The sequence below is a fragment of the Mesoplodon densirostris genome, chromosome 8 (assembly GCF_025265405.1).
Source record: "Mesoplodon densirostris isolate mMesDen1 chromosome 8, mMesDen1 primary haplotype, whole genome shotgun sequence".
NCBI classification, from domain to species: Eukaryota; Metazoa; Chordata; class Mammalia; order Artiodactyla; family Ziphiidae; genus Mesoplodon; species Mesoplodon densirostris.
In genome coordinates, this window is record NC_082668.1 from 109,732,327 (window position 1) to 109,755,317 (window position 22,991).

At 37.1% G+C, this 22,991-nt stretch overlaps 1 protein-coding gene across 1 annotated transcript in view; it reads left to right on the top strand.

Moving 5' to 3' along the window:
* Positions 1–22,991, top strand: part of C8H2orf76 (chromosome 8 C2orf76 homolog) — an 89,833-nt gene that overhangs the window by 26,274 nt on the left and 40,568 nt on the right. The window contains exons 2-3 of the mRNA XM_060106682.1: positions 5,255–5,323; positions 8,152–8,296. Of these exons, the coding sequence (XP_059962665.1) occupies positions 8,164–8,296 (133 nt within the window). The 5' untranslated portion in view covers positions 5,255–5,323; positions 8,152–8,163. The remainder of the gene's footprint in view (positions 1–5,254; positions 5,324–8,151; positions 8,297–22,991) is intronic.

Here is a 22,991-nt window from a genome sequence, read left to right on the forward strand (position 1 = left end):
AGTAAGAATCCAGCATTACCTGTTTCCAAATGTCTGACCAGTTGAATACAGATTGGAAAAGAAAAAGTAAAACTGTCACTGTTTGCAGATGACATGATACTATACATAGAAAATCCTAAAGATGCCACCAGAAAACTACTAGAACTAATCAATGAATTTGGTAATGTTGCAGGGTACAAAATTAATGCACAGAAATCTCTGGCATTCCTATACACTAACAATGAAAAATCAGAGAAATTAAGGAAACAATTCTATTTACCATTGCAGCAAAAAGAATAAAATACCTAGGAATAAATCTACCTAAGGAGGTGAAAGACTTGTACTCAGAAAACTATAAAACACTGATGAAAGAAGTCAAAGAAGACATAAACAGATGGACAAATATACCATGTTCTTGGATTGGAAGAATCAATATTGTGAAAATGACTATACTACCCAACGCAATCTACAGATTCAGTGCAATCCCTATCAAACTACCAATGACATTCTTCACAGAATTAGAACAAAATATTTTACAATTCGTATGGAAACAGAAAAGACCCCAAATAGCCAAAGCAATCTTGAGAAAGAAAAATGGAGCTGGAGGAATCAGGCTCCCCAACTTCAAACTATACTACAAACTACAGTAGTCAAGACAGTATGGTACTGGCGCAGAAACAGAAATATAGGTCAGTGGTGCAGGATAGAAAGCCCAGAGATAAACCCATGCACATATGGTCACCTAATTTACAACAAAGGAGGCAAGAACATACAATGGAAAAAAAAAAAAAAAAAAAAAAGAACATACAATGGAGAAAAGACAGCCTCTGCAATATTTGGTGCTGGGAAAACTGGACAGCTACATGTAAAAGAATGAAATTAGAACACTACCTAAACCGTATACGAAAATAAACTCCAAATAGATTAAAGACCTAAATGTAAGACTGGACACTATAAAACTCTTAGAGGAAAACGTTGGAAAAACATGCTTAGACATAAACCAGAGCAAGATCTTTTTTGACCCACCTCCTGGAGTAATGAAAATAAAAACAAAAATAAACAAATGGGACCTAATAAAACTTAAAAGCTTTTGCGCAGCAAAGGAAACCATAAACAAGATGAAAAGATAACTCGCAGAATGGGAGAAAATATTTGCAAATGAAACAACAGACAAAAGGATTAATGTCCAAAATATACAAACAACTAATGGAGCTCATTATCCAAAAAACAAACAACCCAGTTGGAAAATGGGCAGAAGACCTAAACAGACATTTCACCAAAGAAGACATACAGATGGTCAAGAGGCACATGAAAAGGTGCTGAACATCACTAATTATTAGAGAAATGCAAATCAAAACTGCAATGAGGTATCACCTCACACCAGTCAGAGTGGCCATTATCAAAAGGTCTAGAAACAATAAATGCTGGAGAGGGTGTGGTGAAAAGGGAACCCTCCTCCACTGTTGATGGGAATGTAAACTGATAACAGCCGCTATGGAGAACAGTATGGAGGTGCCTTAAAAAACTAAAAATAGAGCTACCATATGATCCAGCAATCCCACTACTGGGCATATCCTCTGACAAAACCATCATTCAGAAAGAGACATGTCCTACAGTGTTCATTGCAGCACTATTTACAGTAGCCATGGAAGCAACCTAAGTGTCCATCGACAGGTGAATGGATAGAGACGTGACACATATGTACAATGGAATATGACTCATCCATAAAAAGAAACGAAATTGAGTTATTTGTAGTGAGGTGGATGGACCTAGAGTCTGTCATACAGAGGGAAGTAAGTCAGAAACAGAAAAACACCGTATGCTAACACACATATATGGAATCTAAAAGAAAAGGTACTGATGAACCTAGGGGCAGGGCAGGAATAAAGACGCAGACATAGAGGACATGAACTTGAGGACACGGGTGGGGAGGGAAGCTGGGGTGAAGTGCGAGTAGCAATGACATATACACAGTACCAAATGTAAAATAGATAGCGAGTGGGGAGCAGCTGCACAGCACAGGGAGATCAGCTCGGTGCTTTGCGACGGCCTAGAGGGGTGGGATAGGGAGGGTGGGAGGGAGGCTCCAGAGGGAGGGGATGTGGGGATATATGTATACATATGGCTGATTCACTTTGTTGTACAACAGAAACTAGCACTTATACTCCAGTAAAGCAATTATACTCCAGTAAAGATGTATTAAAAAAAATAAAAAAATGTCTGACCAGTTTTCCCAATGCCATTGATTAAATAAACTATCTTTTCCCCACAAATGTGAAATGCCATTTTTATTCTAAATTCTCAAATCTTGAGTCTATTTCTGAGTTTTCTGTTGTGTTCTGCTGATTTGTCAGTCTTCAGTGTCACAGCTTAAATTACTATAGATTGTCCTTTAACATTTCTGTTACTGCATTTTGTAAATATATGGACATCATACTAGCCTATTCGTATATTACTATTATATATCTGACTGTTGTTACTTTGTAGCGTGTTTTTAATAATTGGTGCTGCCGATCTCTTTTTTTTCTTGTATGACTTTGCTAAGCTCACAAGCATTTTCATCCAGGTTAGAAGTATTTGTGATAAAACCAGACCACCATTTTATATTTTGATTGGGATTTTATTTAATTTATATTTTAATTTAGGGAGAATTGATTTCTTTACAACTTTGAGCTTTCACCATTAGGAACATGGTCTATCATTTCATTTATTTCATGTCCTTGAATATTTCTTGTTAATTTACCCCTAAATTATTGCTTTTGGTTTCTCTGTCCCTTCATGTGAGGAATGCGTTTTAAACTTGATCAGATTCATTTTTTTAAAGTAGGTCAAGCCTTCTGGGAAAGTGTCACATTTACAGTTTGTAATACTGGCTTTCCAAGCTGTCTCTACAGTATGTCTGGCTGCCTGAACTAACAAGCTGTATTTCCAACAGTCCTTGAGGCAAATTAAATAATGGCTTCATTCTGATAGTAGCCAATATGGTTTAGTTACTGAGGATAAATTACAACACATTTCTGATGAAGATGACCATATGTTGTTGACCAAAATTAGATATTAATGCAAATTTGGAGTTTTAAATTGAAAACTTCAACTATTTAAGTACAATATATGGGCAGCTTTTTATTAAGTGAAAAAAACAAACCTACAATTAGAAAAGTTTCACAAGGTATGCATGTGCTAGCTTGCCCAGCCCCCTTGGTTAGACCATTTATATCATTTATTTCATTGTACCTGGGAATCTTGTATCTTTATCTGCTGCGTACATGAGCTGTCTTTATGCCCAAACCTATTTAATCCCAAGTAGACTGTTGATAAAAGCAGCTACTATTTATTGAGATCCAGCTGTTTGAGATCCAGCTATGTGTTGGGGCTAAGAGGTAGTCTTAAGTTAGATCTGCCCAGCTCTAAACTCTTTGGGAACTTGGACTGCATTATAGGGCTTCCCAGCATGTTTGGATGTATGTGAGTGGTGTGCTTTGGAGGGCTTCTTTGTTGTTTTGGGGGCTTGGTGAGAGGAGGAAGAAGTTGGTCATAATTTTCACAAACCCTGTTAACACTGCTTCTAAAATATGGAATCTTTTATAATATCTCTTGAGAGAGATTCTTTATTAAGTACCTCAGTGTATTTTAAATTGTAAATGTCTCGCTGAACTGCCATTATTTGGTAGATTCTAGGGTCAGAATTTTTGGGAAGCACTGTAAAACCAGATTTAATAAAAAATAATGTATTTTTTTGGAAATTTTTGTGTTCATATCTTTGTCCACTTTTCTGATATGTTTTACATTTTCATTGTTGGTTTGTAAGGGATTTTTGGTTTGTTGTTTTTTGGTCATGTTTAACCACAGTAAAGAATGCAAATAAATAAAAAGATATTATTTTACCTATTGATGTGGATAAAAGTAATAATAATTTTTCTATTATAATACCTAGTGTTTGCAAGGAATACACTGTTCATGGGAAAACTGATGTACCCCTCTGCAGAACAATTTGGCAGTATCAAAAAATCTAACAAATATGCTTATTCATCTTGAGCCCAGGTTTTCTACTTCTCATGAGTCATTTCTCATGTGTGTATATTTGAAAATAAGCTAAATGTCCAATAATAAGATGTTGGAGGTAAGAAGTATGGAATGTTGTACAGACCTTAAAATCATTGAAGAAAAATATTTAATACATGGGAAAATGTGCATAAGAAGTTAATTTAAAAGGTAGATTATAAAGAGCTTGTACCGTATGTTCCTAATTTAAAAAATTTTGTATATATAAGTGAAATAAAGTATGTAGACTTCGGATTCTAAATCAAACAAGCTAACTGTAAAAAGACATTTTGGAGACAGAGAAAATCAAACATGGACTAAGTATTAGATGAAACTGAGTATTTGCTATTAGTTTTATTAGGCATGATAATGACATTTTTTTTTAAGTGTTCAGTGTTAGAGACACATACTGAAGTGTTAAAGGGTGAAATTATATGAAATCTGGAATTTGCTGCACAATACTCAAAAATAAAGGAATTAGATAAAACAACAACAAAAAATAACAAATAGTGTAGTAGCTAATAATGGAATTATCAAAAGATTTAATTTAATAATGGAATTATCAAAAGATTTAATTTAGAGGGAAAATATTATTTTTAGTTCCTTAAAAAACACTTGTTTAATTATAAACAGTATACTAATTATAATTGCAAATTATTTTATGCATTAAAACAGCTGAACCTTTGCTTTTCACGCATAATATGCTGTATATTCTCTCAAACTTAGTAAAATATTTGTGTAAGCATTCTATGATTCAGAGAGACTTTCTAGGCCAAATTAGTATGGCTTATTTGTGTATATTATGAAGTATTTCGGACACACTAAAAGGCTTAAAGAACAGTAATTTATACTATCCCTATACCTAACATCCTACTTAAGATATAAAATGCAACCAGTATAATTGAAACACCAGTTTTACTTCTCCCTAATTGCATAATCCTTTCTCTGCCTCAGAAAGAACAATCATCTCCTTTTAAACATAATAAAAGCTATGCTTTTGAACTTCATGTAAATGGTAGTGTATTCTGATGCTTTTGCGGCTTGTTTTCCACTCACCTTACTGTTTCTGAGATTTCATCTTTCATGTTGATGTGCGTAGTTCAGGTTCATTCATTTTCACTGCTTGAACTAATTTCATTGTATGAAAATGTCATAATTATCTATCCTCCTGCTGATGACATTTAGCCGTTTCCAGTTTTCGCGATTCACAAATGATGGTAATGTTCTTTTACAGTTCTCTTTGTGCCATGTGTGAGAGAGTCCCCAGGACACCTACCTATGAATGAAATTGCTGGGTTGAAAGGTATGTGAATCTTCAGCTTTACTAAATATTGCCCAATTGTCTCCAAAAGTAGAACCTGTTTGGATGCCAGCCTTAACTGGTTCTGCACCCTTGTCAACACTAGGTATTGTCAGACTTTTTCATTTGTCAGTTTGATGAGTAGTATATCTCATTGTTATTTTGAATTTCACTGATTACTGGTGAGGTTGGACATCTTTTCTTATGTTATTAGTATTACAGGTTTATTTTCTTTTGGAATTTTACTTTTAATATAGCAGGTTCTTATTAGTTATCTATTTTATACATATTAGTGTATATATGTCAATCCCAGTCTCCCAGTTCATCCCACCACCACCATCCACCCCCCTGCCCCCTGCTCCCTGCTTTCCCCTCATTACAGGTATTTGTTTTAGTACTTGCATATTATGGCTGTAAGTTGTATGTGAAGTTGAAAGCATGAAGTAGTTGCCACTAGTTAGAAATATACCATAATTTTATTTTTAAAACATTGGCAACTTTGCAGATTTTTGGAGGCAATAGTTTGGGATGCTTTTTCGAACAGTGCATTAGAGAGAGCATGGGATTTGGAATTAAATTGTTGCTTGAATCCTGGCTTCATTTTTTATCAGCTATATGACCTTGGGCAGTTAGTGCAATCTCTCTTGAGTCTTTCCTCATCCTTAAATGAGTAGAATACCTCCTCGTTTGATGGTAGAATTAAATCTGTAACAGTTTTTGCCTGGTCATCAAAGAAACACGTGGTCTTGTGTTATCCTGATGGCAGATTATGTGTTTTCTGTTGAGTAATTCTGGACGCTTTTCGTCGAGTGCTGCTTTCAGTTGGTCTAATTGGGATCAGTACTTGTTGGAATTAAGCGTTTGGTTTTCCAGAAGAGCTCATAATAGAGGACTCCCTTCCAATCCCACCATATACACATCACCTTCTTTGGATGAAGACCAGCCTTTGGTGTGGTCAGTGGTGGTTCATTTTGCCTGCCCTACGATCTCTTCCGTTCCACATTATTGTACAGTATCCATTTTTTCACCACCTGTCACAATTTGTTTTAAAAATGGAACGTTTTCATTATGTTTAAGTAGAGAATCACATGCGGGAATATGGTCAAGAAGGTTTTTTTTACTTAACTTATGTGGAACCCAAACATCAAAGCAGTAAACATAACCAAGCTGGTGCAAATGATTTTCAGCGCTTGATTTGGATATTTTGAGTATGTTGGCTATCTCCTGCGTGGTATAATGTTGATTCTTCTCAATTAATGTCTTGGTTTGATTGCTATCAACTTCAACTAGTCTACCCGATTATGGAGCATCATCCAGCGAGAAATCTCCAGCACAAAACTTTGCAAACCACTTTTGACAGGTTCAATCAGTCACAGCACCTTGTCCATACACTGCACAAATCTTTTTTTGCATTTTGGTTTCATTTGTACCTTTCTTGAAATAATAAAGCATAATATGCCAAAAATGTTGCTTTCTTTCTTCCATCTTCAATATTAAAATGGCTACACAAATATTCACCAATTAAAAAAATTATTTATTTATTTTCCTGTGTTGGGTCTTTGTTTCTGTACAAGGGCTTTCTCTAGTTGTGGCAAGCGGGGGCCACTCTTCATCGCGGTGCGCGGGCCTCTCACTATCGCGGCCTCTCTAGTGGAGCACAGGCTCCAGACGCACAGGCTCAGTAGTTGTGGCTCATGGGCCTAGTTGCTTCATGGCATGTGGGATCCTCCCAGACCAGGGCTCGAACCCGTGTACCCTGCACTGGCAGGCAGATTCCCTGGGAATCACCAGGGAAGCCCCCCAACATTCACCAATTTTGATAAGTCTTTCTAAAAATGCACTCTGATATGACAGCCGTCACAATACAGTCTAACAAAATTGTTCTGAATGAAGTTAAAGACAACCAAGTGCTACTAGAGCCGTCTTACAGAAGAAACGGAAAGAAACTTTTGGCCAACCCAATTCATAGTTTTAGGATGAAATAAACATATTCAAATAATAGGGTGGAAGGTGGATGATACCGTGGCACATGATTAAATCCTTCCTGAAATCTGGCAACATTTGTGGAATTAAAATGCAGCCTGGGGCTTCCGTGGTGGCACAGTGGTTAAGAATCCACCTGCCAATTCAGGAGACATGGGTTAGAGCCCCAGTCCAGGAAGATGCCACGTGCCGCAGAGCAACTAAGCCCATGCGCCACAACTACTGAGCCTGTGCTCTAGAGCCTGCGAGCCACAAGTACTGAGCCCGCATGCCACAACTACTGAAGCCCGTGTGCCTAGAGCCTGTGCTACGCAACAAGAGAAGCCACCGCAGTGAGAAGCCTGCACACTGCAGCAAAGAGTAGCTCCCGCTCACCGTAGCTAGAGAAAGCCTGCAGGCAGCAACGAAGACCCAACACAGCCAAAACAAAAAGAACAAAACAAAACAAAATGCAGCCTGATAGTTGATGCTAATATAAGTGTACTTCATCTCAGGGTCAAATGAGGAGATCGCTGGCGTACCAAACCAGAGCGGTCACATGTTTAGTGCAACCCACTTCTCCCCATTCATGCACACCCACACCCTTGAGTCAGTTGTGTTCATCTTCTGTGCCCTGTCAGTTTTCTACCAGTCAGAACATCAGTGGCTGTGATGAAGCTGTCCAGGATCGCAGTGGGTAGGTGGGAGCGACCTTGGGACCCTTTGGTTGCCCCGGAATCTGGCCTGGGTGTGGGGACTGTGTTGTTAACTGTGCAGTGTGGGAGAGATGGGCTGGGTGCCCAAGAGCTGATGGAGGAAGTACAGGCTTGTAGATAATTATGAGTTGATGTTATTGTCCCTTGCCACAGGAATTTCTTCACATGGCTTCCGAAGATGTGACCGTTACGGTTCGCCTCATTCGTTCATTTGAGCATCGCAATTTCAGACCTGTAGTGTATTACGGAGTTCATTTGGACCAAACTGTAAAGGAATTTATAGTATTTCTAAAGCAAGGTATGAGACATCTCGGCCACTTTGTTTTATTAGTGTTTTGAAGAAAATTGTTGACTATTAGAGTGATAGTAATCTTTAAAAAACACTTGGAAAGATATTAACCTGTGTTCTAAGCCAGGTGTGAGGCTGGTTCCTGCTCTGGGCTTTGGCATCAGTAGCAGTGTTTCCCTGGGGCTTATTTGGCAACATGTTTGCCCTCATCAGAGATTGTCAGTATCATGTTTGGCTTCTCCCTTTTTTTTTTGTTTTTAATTAAAAAAAAATTTAAGGTCTGTGTTTGCTTGTAACAAACGGATTTATGTATTTGGAGACTGATTAGTAAGAGAATGTAGTGTTACCCGGCTGAGCACAAGAGGGCCTTCTGGAGAGTGTGACAGGAAGGTGGCAGGCCTCTGTACAGCCAGGAAATCACGGGAGCTGCTGGGCGTTGTGGGCACAGAAGTGACAGCCAGCCTCACTGGTGCTCCTGTATCATTTCAAGCTTAACATACAGCAGGCTTGAATTTAGTCTTCATTTTGATTGGTCCTTGGTGGGTTTCTAACCTCTGTTTTCAATTACTGAAGTGTTCCACTCATCAACATTTGATGAAACATCTAGAATAAGCTTTTATTATTATCTTATGGTATAATGTACAGATCTTAGTGTACTGTTCTATGAGTTTTGACAGATGTAGTACTTTATATCCAACTTAATTTTTTTAAACTGGCATAATTTCAGACACAGAAAAGTTGCAGAAACTCCTGGATGCTCTTCACAGATTCCCCAAATGTCAAAATTTTGTTACATTTGTTTTTCTCTCTCCTCCACCTCCCCCCTTCCTCTCTTACTCTCCCACTTCATTTTTTTCTCTGAACCTTTTAGAAGTATGTTGCAGACATGATTCCCTTTTACCTCTAAATATTTCAGTGTGTATTTTCTAAAAACAAGGAATTCACTTACATAAACATAGTACAGTGATGAAAATCAGGAACTTAACGTTGAAACAATGCTGTTATCTAATTTACAGACCTTATTGAGATTAATTAATTAATTAATTCCTTTAATCTGAGTTAATTTCTTTATCCTGGACTCTTTTATTGTATTTCATCACATTGGCAATTTTGAATAGTACAGTCCAGTTATTTTGTAGAATGCCTCCCTCAGGTGGGTTTTTCCAGTGTTTTCTCATTATTAGATTTAGGTTACGCTTTTGGCAGAGAAATCATTGGAACAATGCTGACTTCTCAGTGCATTTACACCAGGATGCACATGCTGTCGACTGCCCCCATTAGTGGCAATGGTGACTTTAATCAGTTGGTTAAGGTGATATCTGCCAGGTTTCTCCACTGTAAATTTTTATTGTAATTGAAAATTAACTTGTAGGGGTATATTCTAAGACTATGTGAATGTCCTGTTGCTTCTCAAACTTTCATCCACTAGTTCAGCATTCTTTGATGATTCTTGCCTGAATCCGTTATTATGATGATGATTGGCAAATGGTGATTTTTCTTATTCCATCATTCCTTTTAGATACATGAGTTGTTTTTCTACAGTAAGGAAGAGCTTTTTACCCTACCCACCCCATTCTCACCCCCCTCCCCATTTATTTAATCTTTTGTTTATATCACTGTGGACTCAAGGATTCTTACTTTATTCAAAGGATTATAATTCTTTACTATTATTATTTTATTTTGATGCTCTAATCATCCCCATTTTGGCTGGTGGTAGCCCCTTCAGTCTGGGTCCATGTCCTTTTAACATGTCCCCAGTCCTTCTTTGAGCACTTCCTTACTTTTTGGTCTAAGATGTTCCAGACATGTCCTGTTCTTTCTCTGCCCCAGCCCTGGGATCAACCATTTCTCAGAGGAGCTCTGATTCTATTACTGGAGAATGTTATTGGGAGACCAAGATCTTGGTTTAGTGTGTGCAATGTAAGTGTGCATACTAACTTTAAAAAATGTAGTTAATTCTTGACATTTTATTTCCTGATTGACTTTGTAAAATTTCTAAACTCTTCTCCCTTACTTTTTTTTTTTTGGGGGGTCTAATTTTGAGTGGTTTCACTGCTCAGTATTACTTGCTTAAGTAGAAAGTGAGGTATATAAACCCATAGGGAAAACGGACTAGTCAGTCTACTTGTTACGGAGAGATTGAGAGTTGGTACTGAGATATTGCCAATTAAAGAGGGTCCTGCTTTTGAAAAGATATCGCCAAAAGCATATTCAGGTTCTGGAATAAAAACAAATCCCTACATGTTTTATTTTAAAATCTTTGTGTGTGTTATGGGTTACAGTGTTTCTTACTGTTAATACAGTGAGTGCTGTGGTGTTCTTGCTACAGTGCAGAATAGGTTCTCTGAAGTCCTTGAGAATAAGGTGTAATCTTCAAGCTGCTCCAGTGCCAGGGGAAGATGTATCCTCCCTGGGGTCACTGTGTTCTTTCCTTCCCAAGTACCATAGCATGCTCCCCATTAGAGCAGTGGTGTGGATCACAGCTAGATGCTCAGCCCAGCCTTCTCACATCTTTCACCTGTATATCCACTACTTGTTTCTATTGTGCATGTGGGAAATGTGTTCCACTGATTAAAAGGTAAACTTTGGGGTTCAGACCTTTTTGACTTGTGTGCTCTCTGCCTATCTTTGTCATCTGATTTGAGGTACTGTGGAACTCTGCAAAGCTGGTGAATTTACCCTTTATGAATTGTGTATGTAACAAAGACCAAATAGCTTATTACTGAGAAATTTCTGAACTAATAATAATAATAGCAAGCATTACTATGTATCAGATACTGTGCTAAGAACTCTAAGTAGGTTATCTCATTTCATCCTCACAGCATCCTTCTCAATTAGGAACTGTTATTATCTCCATTTTACAGATGAAGAAACTAAGGAACAGAGAGAGAAGTTAAGAAACTTGCCTGAGATTACATGGCTAATACAAGGCAAAGCTGCAGCCCAACCCAGGCTGTTCAGCTGTACATCATGCACTCCTAAACACTACACTAAGTTGCCTCTTTATTTTTGTCTACTGCCTTGCTTGCTTAAGAGGATCCCTGAAGTAAATGGATTCACTCAGTGTCAAAAGAGTCTTTGAATTTAGTTCATCTTGCTCTAGTGTTTTTTAAAATTGAAATATAGTTGATTTACAGTGTTTCAGGTGTACAGGAAAGTGATTCAGTTATATATATATATACATATTCTTTTTCAGGTTCTTTTCCATTATAAGTTATTACAAGATATTGAATATAGTTCCCTGTGCTATACAGTAGGTCCTTGTTTACATATTTTATATATAGTAGTGTGTATCTGTTAATCCCAGATTACCAGTTTATCCTTCCCACCCCTTACCCTTTGGTAACCATAAGTTTGTTTTCTATGTCTGTGAGTCTATTTCTGTTTTGTAAATAAGTTCATTTGTATCATTACTTTAGATTCCACAAATAAGTGATATCATATGATATTTGTCTTTATCTGACTTCCTTCACTTAGTATGATAATCTCTAGGTCCATCCATGTTGCTGCAAATGGCATTATTTCACTCTTTTTTATGGCTGAGTATATATATGTGTATGTATTCCATTATATATGTATACCACATCTTCTTTATCCATTCATCTGTCAATGGACATTTAGGTTGTTTCCATGTCTTCAATATTGTAAATAGTGCTGCACTGAACATTGGGATGCATGTATCTTTTCAAATTAAGCGTTTGCATCTTTTTCAGATATATTCCCCGGAGTGGGAATGCTGGATCATAGGGTAACTCTAGTTTTAGTTCTTTAAGGGACTTCCATACTGTTCTCCATAGTGGCTGCACCAATTTTCATTCCTACCAACAGTGTAGGAGGGTTCCCTTTTCTCTACACCCTCTCCAGCATTTATTATTTGTAGACTTTTTTTTTTTTTTGCGGTACGCGGGCCTCTCACTGTTGTGGCCTCTCCCGTTGCGGAGCACAGGCTCCGGACGTGCAGGCTCAGCGGCCATGGCTCATGGGCCCAGCCGCTTCGCGGCATGTGGGATCTTCTTGGACCGGGGCACGAACCCGTGTCCCCTGCATCGGCAGGCGGACTCTCAACCACTGCACCACCAGGGAGGCCCTTATTTGTAGACTTTTTGGTGATGGCCATTCTGACTGGTCTGAGTTCTGGTCTGACTGGTCTGACCTCATTATAGTTTTGATTTGCATTTCTCTAATAATTAGTGATGTTGAGCATCTTTGCATGTGCCTGTTGGCCTTGCTATAATGTTTTGAACACTTATAGCTGGAAGGATGTTTGACATTGTGGCATAGAGAATCTTGCACACAGACAGAAATGTTCATTGTGGTGAATGACCTTTTGGGGTTATTTTAGTTGCCTTCTTGCCTTTCTAGCTGTTTTTTTCTTATCATAGTCACTTTTTGCCATCCATAGCTTAACCTTGTCTCTTCCCATAATTGTCTGTATTTCTCCCTTAGCCAAGAAACTTTGGTTAAATTTGATCCATTCTGCATTGAGAATCATTGTACCACTACACCATGCCATTAAAATCTAAAGCTGTATAAATATAGTACATAAGTATAGTAAATATAAACTAACACAAATAAGTATAAATATATCAATAATAAATAAGATTATATTTACATGTAAGCATATAAATATAATAAAACAAATAAATCTATTATTAACATATCTGATGTTAATCAGATATTCTGAACACAGAGGTACCATATATTACCTTATATAGATGATGAATTTTCTAGATTCAGAATAAATAAACCAATTATCTAGATAACATGACATTTTAATTATTCATTGATTTGGAAGCATTTTAATACTTTGTAATACTTTAGATCTTGATTCTGAATGTAAAATTATTTCATCTATTAAATAGAGGAAAGCTGTGGAGATTTTATCCAACCTTCCAATTCAGAACTCATTCTTCATACCCTGCTACTCCTGGTGATATGTTACTTTGTAGAACAGTCTATTCTATTGGGTGACTACTAGAATAGTTAGAAAGGTTTTCTTTATCTTTTTAATTTTTATATATTTGTTTATATCTAATTCTCCCCTCCACAGTTCCCCCTATTATTAACATCTTACATTAGTATGCTGCATTTGTTGCAATTAATGAACCAATATTGATGCATTATTAATTACAGTCCATAGTTTATTCAGGTTTCCTTAGTTTTTACTGAGGTCCATTTTCTGCTCCAGGATCCCATCCAGGATACCACATTACATTTAGTTGTCATGTCTCCCTAGGCTCTGTGAACTGTGACAATTTCTCAGATTTTCCCAGTTTGATGACTTTGACAGTTTTGCGGGAGTACTGGTCAGGCCTATCATAACATGCCCCTCTGTTGGAATGTTCCTGGTGCTTTTCTCATGATTAGACTGGGGTTATGGGTTTTTGAGAAGAAAATCACAAAGATAAAGTGTCACTTTTATCACATCCTATCAAGGGCACCTACTTTCTGCATGATTTATGGCTGTTGATGTTGACCTTGATCGCTTGGCTGAAGCAATGTAGGTTTCCCCACTGTAAGGCCGCTCTGTTGTCTCCCTGTTCATAATGTACTTTGGAAGGAAGTCACTATGCATAGTACACAGTTAAGGAGTGGGGAGTTAATTTATTTGGAATTCTTTTGCATGGGAGATTTTTTATTTTGTAACTCAAATTATTCTAGATCTGGTCATTGGAAACTCTTTCAGTTGGCTTCTGTGCCCCTTTGACATATGCCATCTGTGTGTAGTTCTGGCACTTTAAGATGTTCCAGGCTAATTTTGTATATCCTGAGCCAGTCCTAGAATCAGCCATTTCTCTAGGAGCCCTGGTTGTTTTATTGGAGAATGGTATTAGAAGCCAAGGTCTGAGTGCTAGGTATGTTCTTTACTACTGGGCTTTCATTTCTTCTAGGCTCTCTTAACTGACAGAGCAAAGAAATATATGAACCTGTATACTTATACATATGTGTAAATATTTTCATGTTTACCATCTGAATCTATGTTAAACATGAATTCTTACTGACGTTTCCAACTCTAATCCATTATCACGTGGATCATTCCGGCCTTCTCCCCTTGCTTATCTGTACATCCCCAATCCAACAGTGAGGAACCTGGCTCCCAACATCTGCCATCCCTTTACTTACTTGTTTAACTCCAGTATACAGATATAGCTGTATCAGAGTTGTTAATTGGTACTCTGTGGGAAACAACGTGATATTAACTAGAGTACAGTGCTTTTGTGCAGTTCCTTTTGCCTTAATCTTACAAAAATCTATTCATTGCCAAAGTTATTTAGGTCAGCACCATTTTTTCACCCTCTTCAGTAAGATTATTTCATCTATTTGCGGTACAGCTGTATTCTCTTGTCACGCTCTGCATTCCTTCCTGGGATCCCCTGCCCTCCTAAATGTTTTTTTGTTTTTTGTTTTGCATACATTAAGGTTCACTCTTTGTGCTGTTAAGTTCTATGGGTTTTGACAAATGAATTATCATACAGAATAGTTTAACTGCCCTAAAAATCCCCCAGGCTTCACCCATTCAAGCCCCTGGCATCCACTGATCTTTTTTACTGTGTCTAGTTTCGCTTTTTCCAGGATATCATGTACTTGGAATCATACAGTATGTAGCCTTTTCAGACTGGCTTCTTTCCCTTAGGAACATGCATTTAAGGCTCTTCGGAGTCTTTTCATGGCGAGTCACATCTTCTTAATCCCCTTCATCTGGAGCAGCCCCCACCTTCATTTATCTGTCATCGCACTGATTTTTTTAAAGGAAAATCCAGGTCTGTGTTTTATAGAATGCCCCACAACATGGATTTGTCTGATTGTTTTCTTATGATTAGATTCAGGTTAAACATTTTTGGCAGGATTACCATGTAGCTTGCAGATCTACAAACCACGATCTGTGGGGTCGATCTGACCTGCCACCTGATTTTATAAACAAAGTTTATTGAAACATAGCCACACCCATTTGTCTACATATTATATGTACTGCTTTTGTGTTTCAGTGGCACTTACACAGTTGTGACAGACTGTATGGCTCACAAAAAACTAAAATATTTATTACTGGTCTTTACAGAAATAGTTTGCTGATCCCTGGTGTTGGTGATTCCTCCTAGTTGCATCTCCTCAGGAAGCACTTGGTATTGCTTTGTCCCGTTATTGGCGGTATTTTTTTATTTATTTAACAAACTGGATCACCAGTTTATTACAAAAGGATAAAACTCAGGAAAGGCCAGGTGGACAATATGCATAGGACAAAGCGTGGGGAAAGGGCGCAGAGCTTCCAGGCCCTCTCGGAGTGCGCCGTTCTCCCTGGTATCTCCGTGTGTTCACTGACCTGGAAGCTCTGGTGATTCGTATTTAGGTCATTTGGTTAAGGTGCTGTCTACCAGATTTCTCTGTTGTAAAGGTATCTTTCTAACTAATAAGTAGTGTGTGGAGTGATAAACACTGAAACGATATGCATGTGTTGTTTCTAATAGTTTTAGTGTCTATTGATGATCCTTACCTGAATCACTGGTGGTTGCAGAAATTGGGATTTTTTTCTAACTCTGTGACTACTTCTGCATTTAGTATCTGGCATTCTTCTGTAAAGAAGCACTCCCTTGATGCCCCTCCTATCTAGAAAGGAACAGGATAATTTTGTAGTAGCAAATTCGTAGCACATTATCACCTTATCACAAAGGGGCCATTCCTTCAATACAGTGTTGAGGTGATGGTCTCTTGTTTGTAGTAGAAAATATACTGTAGATTCTTTAGTTTAAATATTTAACTCTATAAATTTGAAACACAAAATAATACTCCATCTTCTGTGGCTATGACAACAGAATGAAAATATAACGACGAAGAAGGTATGCTAACTTAAGGATAGTTAGCGCTTACCTCTGGGAAGGGAGGTTAATGGGACTACAGAAAGACATAGAAAAGGTTTCAACTGTATCCATAATGTTTTATTTAACAAAAAAATAGTAAAGCTCTGAAGCAGTTATGACAATATGTTAACATTTGTTAAATTTGGTTGATGGGTTAAATGAACTTTTGTTCTATTCTCTATACTTTTTCATGTTTAGATTATTTCATGATTAAAGTAAAAAGCATCTTGATATAGCTTAACTTTGAAGTCTTACTATAATACCTGATAGAACCCTTCATCAGGGTAGAATGTTGACACAGTGTTCTGATTAATGTTAGGTCTTTGGTATTCTTGCCTGTACAGATTAGTCATTGAATTAGTCAGTTTCTTTTTTTCCCTTAGGTGTTTGTGCTTTCCTAAAAATCTTTAAATGTAGATCCAGCATCGAATAAAAAATTACAAATTATACCTATTTTAGAGCCTTTACTATGAGGTAAAGAATTATTTTGTTGTCCATTGGTACTTTAATAATTTTCCAGACTTTATTGATTTTTATATTGAAACATGTGTTTTAACATCTCAGACTCCTTTGTGGCATCCTAATTGCCAGCATTATATTTATTATGTTGCCTTATTTTTCTCATAATTAATTTTTCTGTGGATGCCTTTTATGGGGACCTGAATGAATGAGTAAAATTACTGGTTACCTTCTACTGAACTTTCCAATAATGAAATACTACGTGGGTTTTTGCAGAATTCTGCGATCCTGAACTCTTTTGTAAAAGTTCATTAGATTCCAAAGTTAATAAGTTCAAAGGTGGGAAAACATAAAGTGAAAGAAAAACTTAGTACAAAGTAGGAAATAATTTTCAGAATATAATAGATATGTTAGAGGCTTTTGCTTTCAGCCAAGGTGGAGTAACAGGGACTGAACTTTTTCTTTTAATTGAAACACTGAAAAACTGTGCAAAATACATGAAACAATGATGTTCAGATATTGGACATCATATAGCACAAGATGGGATAGCAGAAACAAACAAGGTGGCCCCTATGATTGTGCCATCTTACTTCAGGAGAGAACATGTAGGCCACAGAGCAGGGTGGGGGAATCCAGGCAGAGGCTGGAGAATTCCATGAGTTTATGAGTCACAGCTGGCATCCTGGAGTGGAGTCTGGAGAGTTCACAGGGCAGAGTACTGGAATGAAATGAGCTGTACAAAGAGAGAGCTCTAAAGATTTGCAGAGCCTGAATCTTCAGTTGAATACGATCAGCATGTGTGTGTAAGGAAGCCAGGTAGAGAACCGCCTGACGGTAGCAGAAGGCAAAATACTCAGAGCTCATGCAGGGCTGGGAACAGTTTGTAGTTACACCAGTCAGGATGGAAAACCTTGTAATTACTAGGTTATTGGGTGGAGTATCTAGAAAGGTATTGCTGCAATAGGGCAAAAGTAACCCTGGGCTAACTTCTACTCTGCTGTTACCTAACAAAGCTCCAAAGTAAGACTCAAAAGGATGTTTCCAAGTGATTTCACTGTGTTCCAGAACAAAGCTCAGGATGTTTATAGGAGTACAAATATATCCAGTACTCAACAAGGTAAAACCCACAATGTCCTGCATGAAATCAGAACTTACCAATCATGCAAAGAAACAAGAAAATATAAATCATAATTAGGAGAGAAATCGATCATTTGAAACCAAACCAGAAATGCTGTGGATGGTAGAATTAGCAGGCAGTGACAATTAAAACAGTTATTATGACTATATTGCAAATGTTCAAGAAGGTAGAGGAAAGATTGAGCATGTGACAGATGGAAGATATGAAAAAAAAAAAAAGAAGAAAAGACCCAGATTGTCCAGATTGAACTGCAGATGAAAAATACCATGTCTGAGATGTATATGCACTGATTAGGGTTAACATGTAGATCAGATGGGCAGAAGAAAAGATAAGTAAACTTGAAAACATAGCAACAGAAACTATCTAAAAGAAAGCCCAAAGAGGTAAAAGACTGGGAGAAAAATAAATAGAGCAGTAGGGGGTTATGGGGTAACTTCCAGTAGCCAAATATACATGTAATTGGAGGCCCTGAGGAGAGGAGCTGGGACAGGGGAGGGAAGACCTATTTGAAGAAATAATGATTGAAGTTTTACAAGTGTGATGAAAGCTATAAGCCTACATATCCAAGTAGTTCACCAGATCCCAAGGAAAAGAAACATGAAGAAAGCTATACCATGGCATAGCATAATCAAATTGCTTACATCTGGTAATAAAGGTAAAACATTAAAAACAGCTGGAGTAAAAAGGACACATTACATAGTAAAGGAATAAAGATGAAAACAACAACAGCCTTCTCATCAGAATCCATGCATGCCAGGAGACAGTGGAGCATCATCTTTAAAGTATTGAAGGAAAAAAAGTCAACCTAGGATTCTGTTCCCGTTTTTCAGAAATGAAGGCTTGTCAGACATACAAAAGCAGAGAGAGTCTGTCACCAGGAGATTGAACTATAAGAAATGCTAAAGGATCTTCTTCCAACTGAAGGAAAATAATACCAGATGGAAATCTGGATGCACACAACGAAGTAGTCCTAAAAATTCGTAAATGAAGGTCAACAAAATGCTTTTTTTCCTTGTTTTAAAAATATTTTTAAAAAGATATTTGACTATTTAAAGAAATGCAATAATGTGCTGTGGGGTTTATGGAAAATACATGGTAGCAATAGTACAAAGGCCAACAAGGGGGAAATGGAAACATGCGGATATAAGATTCTTTAACTGTATATGACGTGTTACAGTATCTCTTGGAGGTACAGTGATAAGTTAAAGATATTTACTAAAAACCTTAAAGCAAATGCGTGCACACACACACACACACACACGAATTAAAGAATTACAAAAGGAGGATAGAGTAGAATCATAAAAAACTGTCCAATAGTCCATTTAAAAGCAGGTAAAAGAAGCAACAAGCATATATTGTACAGCACAGAGAAATATAGGCATTATTTTATAAGAACTTTAAATGGAGTATAATCTGTAAAAATATTGAATCACGATGTTGTACCCCTGAAACTAATGTAATATTGCAAATCAACTATACTTCAAAAAAAAGAAAAAAAGAAAAGGGAGATGATTGTTCTATTCTCTTCTAATCTGTCATGGAAACAGTTTGGAGATTCCTCAAAAAACGAAAACTAGAACAACCATATGAGCAGTTCCACTCCCGGGCATATATCCAAAGTAGATGAAAATGCTAATTCAGAAAGATACATGCACCTCAGTGCTCATTGCACCATTATTTACAAAAGCCTAGACGTGGAAGCGTAACCCAAGTGCCTACCATCTGCCTTTTCTTAAAAATGTAATTCTGTTCATACAACTTAATTTAAAATTATTCTTGGTTGCTTCATATTGTGTCTATGATCTCTTAAATCCTTAGGTTTTGTTTTTTTATCCTGATTGTTACTGTTAGGCCATGTCTCCCAAATGAAATTTCAGGAGGTAGTTGGGTTTTGGACTTAGGCAAAGGACATTCTCTCCCTCTCCCAGTCACACTGTCTTTCTCTCCCCTCTTAACTGATTTCTCCTCGGTCTCTCTCCTGTGCTCCAGACTCAGTTTCGCCTGCTAAACTAACAACTTCTTTTGTCTTTTTACTTGGTACCTACAACATCCCATTTTGTAATGATTGCTCACCAGCTGTCCATGTGCTCATTTAGACAGAGCTCCTGACGAATATGCTGGAGGAGAAAGTAATAGATGTCAGTTCTAGGACAGAGCTTCTAAGATCTGGTGTCTGGTCCTCCTGCTTACCCCTACCCAAGAGACCATGGATGCCTTGTCTTTCAGAAGGTGCAGAAGTTTTGAACACTCTTTATGTGGTTAAATTTTTCATCATTTAAATAGTTTTATGTGTCTATAGTCAAATACATTAAAATGCTTTATATTGAAAAAATAAAGGAAAGTGGAAAAGGAAATAAAGAATAGATGGACAAATAAAAAACAAATAGCAAAATGGTACGTTTAAACCCAGCTATTTCAATAATCACATTAATTGTAAGTGGTTTAAACACCCCAACTAAAATGCAAACATATAACAGGAAGTCTCAATTACAAGTTGCTTGCTAAAATTGTATTTTCTTGTATATAAAGATAAAGATCAGTTAAAGATAAAAGTTATACTATGCTAATACTAATCTAAAGAAAGCTGGAGTGACTGTTAATTTCAGAATAAAGAATATTACAGGGATAAAAAAGTCTCTCAATTTATTATGATAAGGCATCAATTAGTCAAGAGAACATAATGATCCTAAATGTTTATGCACCTAACAACAGAGCCTCAAAATACATGAAGTCAAAACTAGTAGAACTACAAGGAAAATTAGGTGAAGCCGCAATTATTGTGAGAGATTTCATCACCCATCTCTCAGTAATTGATGGAACAAATAGAAAATTAGTAAGGATATAGAAAACTTGAATACTATCAACCTAAATTGACCAAATTGATATTTTAGAAACACTCTACCCAACAATCGCAGAATATACATTCCTTTCAAGTGCTCAGAGAACATATACCGAGAGATCATATTCTGAGCCATAAAAACAAATCTTGATAAATTCGAAAGGATTTGAGTCATGCAATGTTTTCTTTTTTTTTTTCTGGGTTTATGTTTTAATATGCATGCTTCTGATGTAACTTTTTTTTAAATAATGGGTTTATTGAGATGTAATTCACATATAAAATTCACATGTTTAAAGTGTACAATTTAGTGGTTTATAGTACATTCACAGAGCTCTGAGATCATTACCACTGTCTAATTCCAGAACATTTTCATCATGCCAAAAAGAAACTCTGTACCCACTAGCAGTCATTCACCATTCTCCCCTTCCCCTAGCCTCTGGCAACCACTAATTTACTCTCTGTCTCTGTAGATTTTCCTATTCTGGACTATGTTTAAATTTTTGAAGTGTAAAAAAGAACTCTTTTTTTTTTAACCACCCCAACCCCGTCGCTTTCCCCCCTTGGTGTCCATACGTTTGTTCTCTTACATCTCTGTCTCAATTTCTGCCCTGCAAACTGGTTCATCTGTACCATTTACTAGGTTCCACATATATGCGTTAATATACGATATTTGTTTTTCTCTTTCTGACTTACTTCACTCTGTATGACAGTCTCTAGATCCATCCATGTCTCAACAAATGACTCAATTTTGTTCCTTTTTATGGCTGAGTAATATTCCATTGTGTATATGTACCACATCTTCTTTATCCATTCATCTGTCGATGGGCATTTAGGTTGCTTCCATGACCTGGCTATTGTAAATAGTGCTGCAATGAACATTGAGGTGCATGCGTCTTTTTGAATTATGGTTTTCTGTGGGTATATGCCCAGTAGTGGGATTGCTGGATCATATGGTAATTCTATTTTTAGTTTTGAAGGAACCTCCATACTGTTCTCCATAGTGGCTGTATCAATTTACATTCCCACCAACAGTGCAAGAGGGTTCCCTTTTCTCCACACCCTCTCCAGCATTTGTTGTTTGTAGATTTTCTGATGATGCCCATTCTAACTGGTGTGAGGTGATACCTCATTGTAGTTTTGATTTGCATTTCTCTAATAATTAGTGATGTTGAGCAGCTTTTCATGTGCTTCTTGGCCATCTGTATGTCTTCTTTGGAGAAATGTCTATTTAGGTCTTCTGCCCATTTTTGGATTGGGGTGTTTGTTTTTTTAAATATTGAGCTGCATGAGCTGCTTATATATCTTGGAGATTAATCCTTTGTCCGTTGATTCGTTTGCAAATATTTTCTCCCATTCTGAGGGTTCTCTTTTCGCCTTGTTTATGGTTTCCTTTGCTGTGCAAAAGCTTTTAAGTTTCGTTAGGTCCCATTTGTTTATTTTTGTTTTTATTTCCATTACTCTAGGAGGTGGATCAAAAAAGATCTTGCTGTGATTTATGTCAAGAGTGTTCTTCCTCTATGAGTTTTATAGTGTCCGGTCTTACATGTAGGTCTCTAATGGATTTTGAGTTTATTTTTGTGTATGGTGTTAGAGAGTGTCCTAATTTCATTCTTTTACATGTAGCTGTCCAGTTTTCCCAGCACCACTTATTGAAGAGACTGTCTTTTCTCCATTGTATATGCTTGCCTCCTTTGTCATACATTAATTGACCATGGGTGCATGGGCTTATCTCTGGGCTTTCTATCTTGTTCCATTGATCTATATTTCTGTTTTTGTGCCAGTACCATACTGTCTTGATTACTCTGTAGTATACTCTGAAGTCAGGGAGTCTGATTCCTCCAGCTCCCTTTTTTTCCCCTCAAGACTGCTTTGGCTATTCGGGGTCTTTTGTGTCTCCATACAAATTTTAAGATTTTTTTGTTCTAGTTCTGTAAAAAATGCCATTGGTAATTTGATAGGGATTACATTGGACCTGTAGATTGCTTTGGGTAGTATAGTCATTTTCACAATATTGATTCTTCCAATCCAAGAACATGGTATATCTCTCCATCTGTTGGTATCACCTTTAATTTCTTTCTTCAGTGTCTTATAGTTTTCTGCATACAGGTCTTTTGTCTCCCTAGGTAGGTTTATTCCTAGGTATTTTATTCTTTTTGTTGCAGTGGTAAATGGGAGTGTTTCCTTAATTTCTCTTTCAGATTTTTCATCATTAGTATATAGGAATGCAAGAGATTTCTGTGCATTAATTCTGTATCCTACAACTTTACCAAATTCATTGATTAGCTCTAGTTGTTTTCTGGTGGCATCTTTATGATTCTCTGTGTATAGTATCATGTCATGTGCAAAGAGTGAGTTTTACTTCTTTTTTTTCAATTTGGATTCCTTTTATTTCTTTTTCTTCTCTGATTGTCGTGA